Genomic DNA, 10,684 nt, shown 5'->3' with positions numbered 1-10,684 from the left:
AGATGTATAATAACAACAATACTGAACTCCAAGGAAAGTTCAAAACGGAAAGTTCATCATCCAAATTAAATGGCTGCTAAAAAATTAAACGAATGGAATAAAACTGTCTGGCATTTTGCATTTGCACTACCTGTCATATGTCTTACTTGGTACATGTACAAGTACTATGATCTCCTTATGTAGAAAAATGGCATATTTAACTTGCTTTAAAAGCTATCTTAACCTCTGACTTACATCAGGGCAGTCGCATAACATTCCATTATATCTAAACTACTGTTATGATAGACTCAGATTATATTAACAACAATCAAACAATTAAATTGTCAAAACAGAGGTAATATTTCTTTTTCGGATAAATTAATTCTCATAACTAAACATAATTTTACGTAATTCCGGATATTATGTAACCGAAAAGAATTCCCGTTTTAGTAGTTTTAACACTATTATCGATATTTATTATAAAAGATGCTATGAATACAACAGTTTTATTTAGGCATCGGATTAACTTCTTATAATACATAATTTAACGTAATAACGCATATTTTGTCTCAAGTATTTTGTAAGCCTTGGAAAAAATCCCGTTTTAGAATTTTTCACAATCAGTATCGTAATATATTATATAAATTCTATTAATACAACGGTTTTATTTATGCATCGGATTAATTTAATTAATCTTATTGTACATAATTTAATGTTAATAGACTACTTGTCAATGTGTGGCATTTAATTGTTTATCAATTATAAATGTAACGAATCTGTGTAATTCGCCCTAATATATTTTTGATAATTGGAAATCCCGGCATGTTCTACCTTGTTGGTTCTGTAAAAAGTAAAAGGTAATGTTTAATCACGCAAAACGTACTCAATATATATATATATGTCGGTTGTATGATGTAAGGAATGTTCTTTAAAAGGTTGGATGAATTAAGTCAACCGCTCATATATCTTCTTCGTAAACTTGATACGTCATCTTATATCACAAACAGTTAGACTTTCATTTTCGTAAAATTTGATAGAGAAAAAGAAGATAATTGTGTGCAAGATTTTACACCGAATTTGCGAAGGAGAAGAAATAATTCGGATTCTATTTAAAAATTCGAAAATTTGTGAAAATAGTTGTGAGAGATGCCGACCAAAATGTGAACAAATTATTTATTCTTATTTATAGTTACCGGATACAATAACAATGGCATCAACATACATGAAACTTCGCATTGCATTGTTTGTGTTTTCTGCAATTGGACTAATTCTATATATTGCGGCATTTGCTCTTCCAAAATGGTCTTCTCACAAAGATGGAAACGATGGACTGTGGCAAACTTGTTATTTAAATGGTGGCACTGCCACTTGTGCTGTGTGGCCGGACAATCTAAAATCTGGTGAGTGACTGGGAAAGATTCATGTTATTAATTGAATTTCTTCTTTCGCACGGTTAAATCAAAATGACTTAAATTTTAAATTTTTATATTCTTGTCTTTCCTTTTTACTAATGTCCTTTGTCTATATGCAATTGTGTGCACTTTTGTTTGATTTTACAGGGATTAAGATTATAACACAATGTTGTCTGCTGTAATCATATATTTGACATTTTTATCATCTGTTTGTTTAGTTCACACATCATTGTCAATATAATGTAATTCGATGCGACTGTTATACAAGTAACAGGTTTAGCCAGCTATAAAACCCGTGTTTAATCCACCATTTTCTACCTAAGAAAGTGTCTGTACCAAGTCAGGAATATGGCAGTTGTTATTTATTTCTATTTTGCCATTTGATTCGGAACTTTCCGTTTTTCTATTTTCCTCCGAGTTGAGTATTTTTGTGTTTTTACTTTTTTTTTAAATACTAAAAAAGTCCGTTTCATGTCCCTTTATCGTTGACTTTAGATAACCCAGAATGGTCTACATAATTATATCAGTTTATTATTTTCTTAGGTTCCATGGTGTAGATAACCCAGAATGGTCTACATAATTATATCAGTTTATTATTTTCTTAGGTTCCATGGTGTAGATAACCCAGAATGGTCTACATAATTATATCAGTTTATTATTTTCTTAGGTTCCATGGTGTAGATAACCCAGAATGGTCTACATAATTATATCAGTTTATTATTTTCTTAGGTTCCATGGTGTAGATAACCCAGAATGGTCTACATAATTATATCAGTTTATTATTTTCTTAGGTTCCATGGTGTAGATAACCCAGAATGGTCTACATAATTATATCAGTTTATTATTTTCTTAGGTTCCATGGTGTAGATAACCCAGAATGGTCTACATAATTATATCAGTTTATTATTTTCTTAGGTTCCATGGTGTAGATAACCCAGAATGGTCTACATAATTATATCAGTTTATTATTTTCTTAGGTTCCATGGTGTAGATAACCCAGAATGGTCTACATAATTATATCAGTTTATTATTTTCTTAGGTTCCATGGTGTAGGCTAATCAATGAACAAGAGAGAAAGGTGCCACTTTCTGATTTTAATGCATTTTTAAACCACCATGAACCACCAGTAAATACAACTTAATATTAAATAATCTTTGGTGGGGAAGCTCACATAATCCGCTAATCCTTCATATCATCTTAGACCCACCCCCATGATACATGAAATCAAATTTGTCTGAATATTGAAGTGGAAAACTTCTCCCAGTGAAGACAATGATCTAATATAAAACGATGAAATTTATTCTTTTGACAAAAATTAAAATTGTATATAAGTCCCCCAATTCAGTTTCGGTCATATATTAGCCAACTAGTCCTTAGTTTTGATGAGAAGCAATCTTTTTCAAAACTTATAATGGACCTGTTAAAAAAATGAAAGTGCTATTCCGGCGACAATAGTTTTAGATTTTCTGATTATAAAAAATATTCAACGGTTTAATAAAACGAAATCTCTATTCAAATTTGAAGAAGACCTGTAGAAAATGATGATTCATAGATATAAGAAGATGTGGTATAAGTGCCAATGAGACAACTCTCCATTCAAGTCATAATTTGTAAAAGTGAACCATTATAGCAGTCTAGAAATTGTTTAGTACAATAGACAAGTGTGCACTTATAACTTGATGTTGTATTTTTATATTTCAGCTGACCACAAAGTAACTCAGATTCTCTCATGTCTGGGACTGTCTTTCTTCATTTTGTTTGTGGTGATGGCTGCGTTGACTATATTCTGGACAAATCATTGGAAGAAGGCGAGAGCAATTAAATATACAACAGTCGTTTTGGCCGTTTTGGCAGGTAAGTAACAAAAGATATACAAAAGAAGGACGAAAGATACCAGAGGGACAGTCAAACTCATAGATTGAAACTAAACCGACAACGTCATGGCTAAAAATACAAAAAAGACAAAAAGACAAAAAATAGTACCGAAGACACAACATAGAAAACTAAAGATTGAGCAACACGAACCCCACCAAAACTGGGTGTAATCTACAACAGTCGAAGAGCGGTTTTAGCAGGTAAGGAACAAACTGTCCCAAGTCATGCAGGAACTTCTGTGATTTATTAATTTGTTTCATTTGTATGTTTTCGGAGTTTAGTCAGGCATACATTTCTCTGAACTAGTTTACATTATTGTTTTATGCCATATTGTTGTTAAATGCCATTAAAAAATATGCATGGGGCTATGATACTGCGAATTTAAGAAAAGTTTGTGAAACTTTATGCGAATGGTTCGCCCTATTGTGAAATAAATTCAGTAAGAATTGTTCCGTCCTCTTTTGAAAGGCTAGATTTTGTTAGGGAACGAATAATGATCTACAAAAACTCATCCAATATAGAAGGATACAGGCACGCGTTTCGTCTACAAAGGACGTGTCAGTTCCCTTTAAATAATCTTTGGAAGGTAAATCAAATATAATGTATAACATTTGAATTAAAATATAATTAGGTACATGTATGTCAAGAATATAGATCATGATGGGGGTAGAAATGTTATCTCGCTTAATTGCAAAAAAAAAACAACAGTGAAACTTATGCGATATTACCATTCAATTGTCAATTCATTTTAAAATAAATAAATTTGGTGTATTTACTGTCTTCTGATTGGTAAAAATTAGTAGTTTTATTTTCAATGTTGTCAATTTTGATGGCGACACGCCCACTATCACGATGGTTCAATAAATTCAAAATAGATGATAGCCATTCATCAAGTAATGAATTTTCTTTTTAATTTTCCAATACGTTTATTTGTATTTTCAACTATCGTATTGATAACTTTTCTCCACACAAATGTTTGAATACAATAATTAAATTAGAACACGGTGGTATATTTTCTGACAATACAACAAGATATTTGAATAAATAATTACTGAAATTGTCAATATAAATTAACGATTTCCATAACAAAAACTAGTTCTCTTGTCGGTATTTTAAAATGTCACTAATAAAGCAGTAGGTAATCAAAGTGAATTATTAATTCGGAGGCATAAAATATTAAAATAGCAACCAATTATAAAGGCCCGAGAACACAGTTATTTCGTAGTGCATTTCTTTTAGACAATAAATGAAAATAAAAAAAAAACATAGCACCTGCGCTTTTCAATGATATTTTTACAGTGAAGTGTTCTACTTTTGGGACAAACTATATCAAAATTATAGAAACATTATCAGCAGTAACTCAAAATATGGACAAGTTCACGTTACAAGGTCTTCAAGTTGATATCTTTTGACAGCTTCAGACGGTTTTTTCTTCAGCTTGACCAAAATCAGTACTTTACTTTGACTAAAATTTTGTTACAGTGTTATTTCATAACCGTACTTGTTATTTGAGGCATAAAGCAGGACGAAATAAATTTTAAAATGGAATACATGTACTAGTAAACAAAATTGCAATTAATACACTGTCCACAGTAAGAACTCTATTAAACATAGTTTTAACCTGAAGCAAAATCAAACAGAAACTTTAAAAAAAACCTACGGTTGTCATGTTCACTACATGTGGTTATATATTCTTCTTTTGGGGGTGCCAGGTTTTATAAAACGTAATTTATTGTCAGAGTTATCGGGTTTTCCCCCCTCTAACATTACGATTTATAACAATTGATAATTTCTTTCTATTACAGTTATTTTTGCGTTTGCATGTCTGATGATTTATAAGAAGGACAAAGAGTCCGGGAACAGCACCATAGCTATTGGGTGGTATCTAGCCTTGGTTGGTGCCGTCATCGCAGTTATAACTATTCCATTTTATTTCGTCGATGCCTGCAGAACGGTGGAACCGAAGAAACAAGATAAGGAAAAACTGTTTCAAAATATTGGTGTTCCGCCGATGCCAGCTCCGACCAAATTTCCAATCAAAGGAGAAACAGATCCGTTTAATCCAATTAATAGTTCATTTGATCCTAAAAATAGTAAGAGACCACCATTACTGAACCAACTTAGAAAACAACATACAACGTTCATTCATCCGCCACCAAAACCACCCACTAAAAAATTAACAAAGAAAGAAATAAAAACGTTCCCTCTACCGCCGTCTAATACAAAAATAAATTTGTTTGATAAAACTGAAATTGAGGATCATCCTTCTCCGGTTCCTCCTCAAGTGATCCAAAAAAGTTCAACCCCGGACGGTGCCAAAAAGGACTACGATACGGCCAGTACTAAAAGTACCTCTATAGGAACAATGTCTCCTGTCCAAAACGAGGCAGACAATAGTCCACCTAATCACAGTGTGTTTAAATTCCACAAAACAAAGACAGTTCATAAAAACGGCAAAACAATGTTGAAAATTCAAAGTCAAAATGATACTGATCGACTCCCACCTGTCATGATGGTCATGCCTGGGGAAGATGAAAATGGCGACGATATCGACGAGGTTTCACTCGAGGGCGGAATAAGTGGCGGGAAAACACACAACTCTCAATGGGACCAAGAACAAGCAAGACGGAAATTTGGCGCGTATTTTGCCGATATGAGTGCAGGTGATAATACGCTCGTAGAAGGGAAAACTTCAAAACTCCTGGGCAAATTTAAGAAAAAGATAAATTCCTTATCTGAAAAACAAACAAAACCCATGAAAGGTAGAGTAAATGATGTTGTCGATATATATGCAGACGAACACAATAAAGAAGCTGCAAAAGAAAAACCTAAAACAAAGAAAAAATCTAAAAAGAAACAAAAGCTGAAGCGACCAATTTCATCATCCTCTTCTGCATCAGCTATAAATCCTGACATTGAAACGTGTGTTAATACCTACAATAGAGAAAGCAGTAACGTAACCCAGGACGGACTGACAATACATAACGAACTTGACGAAGAGGATGTATAAACGTCGGTGTAATTCATGAAGGACTTACAATGCACACTGTACTAGAACGGTTGAAAGGAGAAATAAGGTTATACTATTGAACTTGATAAAAACTGATCTCGGGTTCGTTAGTTTTCAGGTGACTCGAGTCCTCATTATTGCAGAGATCTGATTCCTTAATGCTTGTTAATTTATTTTTTAAAAGTGCTCTTAGGTAAAATGTGGTATCAATACTAAGTAAAAACTAAATATAAACTGTTAATGTAAGAAACCGTCCACAAATTTACACGTTTGTTATAATGTTATGTACGAAACAGATTTTTGTTGATCAATAAAAATAATTGTTACACGTTATTGTCCGTTTTGCATCATTCGCCCTTCTTTTATAATATGCTCTGTAACCCTCTCAGTTAAGCGTTATTTGATTTATTATACTGAATGTCCTATTATTTTAAAAACGAGATTTTCACTAAAACATCTAGAAATAAGGCTGCAATATATACAATATTGGCACAACTTCATGCTTACTTTCAGACTGTGAGGACTTTTTTCAGACTGTGAGGACTTTTTCAGACTGTGTACAAGTATTATTATTTCTATGCAATTTGTTTTAAAAATCAGTTGTTGGCATGACACGGGTTATGTTCTTCTCGTATATTTTATGATATTATGATACTAAACCCATAAGTGGAGGGATTGTGTCTGATATTCATATGATGAAGACATAATCTTTCAATCTGTTTCATTGAGGTCTGGAGCTGGCATGTCAGTTGGTAACTGCTAGTAGTCCTTTGTTATATATGTATTACTGTCATTTTGTTTATTTTCTTTTGTTACATCTTCTGACATCGGACTCGGACTTGTCTTGAACTGAATTTTAATGTGCGTATTGTTATGCGTTTACTTTTCTACATTGGCTAGAGGTATAGGTGGAGGGTTCGGATCTCATAAACATGCTTAACCCCGCCGCAATTTTGCGCCTGTCCCAAGTCGGGAGCCTCTGGCCTTTGAAAGTCTTGTATGATTTTTAATTTTTAGATTCTTATATATATAATTAAGAATTCTAATATGACGTCCTTATTACGCTTTGTAAACACAGCCGTGTTCTAATTCAAATAGAACATGGGCTGCACGTGATTGACGTCACAATTGAAATTGCAACGTCAGACGAATTTTGAACAACGCCAGAGATCATAAATGGACATTTTTGTTGGTGTTGCTCGCTAGGAAATTAAATAAAAACATTCTAAAAGTAAGTTTAAATGCTTCTGTTCTTTTTTTATTGATAAACTGCTGATTTCCTATAACGTTTTTGGCTCATGAAATCAAAATGATGACATTCCGAGCGTCTACTATAGGTCCGCTTCGAAGTGAAAGAGTTCAAATATTCCTATTAGAATCGAAATAATTCTATCCTGCCATGCTCTATGCTAATTTTAACATGGGTAGGCATTATATTTGTAAACATTTAATACCTCGCTAACGCTCGGTATTAAGATATTAACAAATATAATGCCTACCCATGTTAAAATGAGCATAGAGCATGGCAGGATAGAATTAAAATGAGCATAGAGCATGGCAGGATAGAATTATTTCTTAAATAATTCTGTCATGCCATGCTCTATGCTCATTTTAACATGGGTAGGCATTATATTTGTTGATATCTTAATACCGAGCTTTAGCGAGGTATTAAATGTTTACAAATATAATGCCTACCCATGTTAAAATAAGCATAGAGCATGGCATGATAGAATTATTTCGATTCTAATAGGAATATTTTGAACTTTTGTACTTCGAAGCGGACCTATAGTAGACGCTCGAAATGTCGCCATTTTGATTTGATGAACAAAAACCCTATAGAAAAATCAACAGTTTATTAATAAAATAGAACAGAAACATTTAAACTTACTTTAAGAATGTTTTTATTTTATTTCCTAGCGAGCAACACCAACACAAATGTCCATTTTGATGTCTGGCGTTGTTCAAAATTCATCTCACGTTGCCGTTTCACTTGTGACGTCAATCACGTGCAGCCCATGTTCTATGCAAATTAGAACATGGCTTTGTACCCAAAGCTAAAGAAGCACGTCATATTAGAATTCGGAGTTTAGTATGACTTCCATTATCACTAAATTATAGTATACATATTTTTTTAAGGGGCCAGCTAAAGGACGCCTCCGGTGTGGGAGTTTCTCGCTACATTGAAGACCCATTGGTGTCCTTCGGCTGTTGTCTGCTGTACGGTCGGGTTGTTGTCGCTTTGACACATTACCCATTTCCTTTCTGTTGATGTTTGAAACAGTTTATGGGGTTCATTTGTCTGGTATCATATCCTTCTCAGATTTCTTCATGTTCGCTTATAATGGAAAAAATCTTGTTCATTGTTACTATAACTTGTTAATAATGACTTCAAAGACGGGTATTTTATTTTTGTACAGTCAAGCTAGTCCAGTCCTAGTCTTAGTGACTTTATAACCATTATTTGTTATGTAAAAATGATAATAAGTCAATGAGGCTATGTTTGAACTAAAGTCAAGCATGTTGATTGCTAATCGAGAAAACAATTTCTTAAAAGTGAATGACCCTTCTCGTTCTGTACCTTATTAGCACTGTGGACAAAAAGGGTAAACTGTCAACAAACTTATACACTAAAGTATCTCACAGAGTTCCATCATATCTCATCAATGATTCAATCAGCCTTGTCAACAAACTAATACACTAAAGTATCTCACAGAGTTCCATCATATCTCATCAATGATTCAATCAGCCTTGTCATCAATGTTTTTTTGTAAACAAGTGTATTTTACGCATGGTCAAGAATTTACAAAAAAATATTACAATTTGAAAACACCAGTGACGTGAGTCAATTTAAAGATAAAATAAACAATTTTTTTCAAGCAATAAGAGAGAATTAATTATATGATTTATTCTAAACTACTCATTCAAAACAACTGTATATGGATGATATATCACAAATTAGTTAAAGCTATGTGGTTCCATGGTTCATTGGTTATGGGAAGATCAATAGGGTTAATAGGATTGATTTAAGTACCATGTTAGAAAGTCAATATTTTTTTCTAAATTTCCATTTGCGTTGGTAGATTTCAATGATGACACTACAAAAATAAGGTACAATATAAATAAATGATTTTATGATAAAGTTATGTGCTGTGGTATAAACAAAAATCCTTAAACATTTAAAATAACAATCCCATAACAAATGACCAACATCACACTTTTTTGTTTTTTCACTTGCCATAAAGTTGGCTCTAACTATGAGTCGTTTACTTTTTACTCTGATTTAACTTGGATTCACACCGTTCTAATAAATATTTCCCTGGTATGGACGTTTTTGCTAAAATTGGAAATACAAAAATAGGATAGAACATTACATAATTTAAATACTCAGAGTAAATAACCTTTAATTTTAACATATCTAATGTGTGGTCATCACATTTACAACACAAGACATTAAATAATTTAGAGATATCGAAATAAAAATAAACCCGTAATCATTAACTTTGGCTAATAAATAGAAACATTTAACAATATAAACAAGAAAGTTAAATTTTATAAAGGTTTGGCATATATTCCAAAGTAAAAATATGTATACCATCAACAAAATCATATGCAACGTATAGTCGTACTAAATGGTGTATATATAAAGACAGTACTAAATAATCACTAACATACCACAGTTAAATAATCTAAAATAAAACACACAGAAATAATCACAGACATAACACACAGAAACAGTCACAAACATAACACACAGATATAATCACAAACATACCACAGTTAAATAATCTAATACAAAACACACAGAAATAATCACAGACATAACACACAGAAAAAGTCACAAACATACCACACAGAAAAAAGTCACAAACATAACACAAAAAAGTCACAAACATAACACTAAAAAACTCACAAACATAACACACAGATATAATCACAAACATACCACAGTTAAATAATCTAAAACAAAACACACAGAAATAATCAGACATAACACTAAAAAAAAAGCACAAACATAACACACAGAAATAGTCACAAACATACCACACAGATAAAATCACAAACATACCACACAGAAATAATCACAGGCATACCAAACCAAAAAAAGTCACACGCAGAACACACAGAAATAATCACAAACAAACGACAGTGAAATGTTTACTTACATTTATACAAACAACACTGAAATAGTCATTGACATAATCATAATCATACCACGTATACAAACGTACCACACAGAAAAAGTCACAAACATAACGCACAGAAAAAGTCTTAAACGGCATACCACACAGGCAAAGTAAAAAAACAAACCACACAGAAATACCACACTTAAATAATCACAAACATACATCACTGAAATAGTCACAGACGTACCACACTGACATTGTCACAAATAAATCACATTGACATT

At 32.4% G+C, this 10,684-nt stretch overlaps 1 protein-coding gene across 1 annotated transcript; it reads left to right on the top strand.

Annotated features, from left to right (window-relative positions):
* The first annotated feature begins 684 nt into the window (after positions 1-684).
* On the top strand, positions 685-6,604 carry LOC134713256 (uncharacterized). Its single transcript, XM_063574928.1, has 3 exons — positions 685-1,379; positions 3,093-3,245; positions 5,072-6,604. The coding sequence occupies exons 1-3, from the start codon at positions 1,187-1,189 to the stop codon at positions 6,274-6,276; spliced, it is 1,551 nt and encodes a 516-aa protein (XP_063430998.1). The 5' UTR covers positions 685-1,186; the 3' UTR covers positions 6,277-6,604.
* Positions 6,605-10,684: the final 4,080 nt, after the last annotated feature.

Source organism: Mytilus trossulus, chromosome 1, assembly GCF_036588685.1.
Source record: "Mytilus trossulus isolate FHL-02 chromosome 1, PNRI_Mtr1.1.1.hap1, whole genome shotgun sequence".
In the NCBI taxonomy this organism is placed as follows: Eukaryota; Metazoa; Mollusca; class Bivalvia; order Mytilida; family Mytilidae; genus Mytilus; species Mytilus trossulus.
Note: the sequence above shows the minus strand (reverse complement) of the source record. Positions and strands in the feature narration are given on the sequence as shown.

Bases quoted from the DNA above. Each gene is read 5' to 3' on its own strand.
- LOC134713256 (XM_063574928.1), top strand. From the start codon at position 1,187: ATGGCATCAACATACATGAAACTTCGCATTGCATTGTTTGTGTTTTCT. The intron at 1,380-3,092 runs GTGAGTGACTGG...TTTATATTTCAG, and splicing joins GCCGGACAATCTAAAATCTG to CTGACCACAAAGTAACTCAG. The intron at 3,246-5,071 runs GTAAGTAACAAA...TTTCTATTACAG, and splicing joins CGTTTTGGCCGTTTTGGCAG to TTATTTTTGCGTTTGCATGT.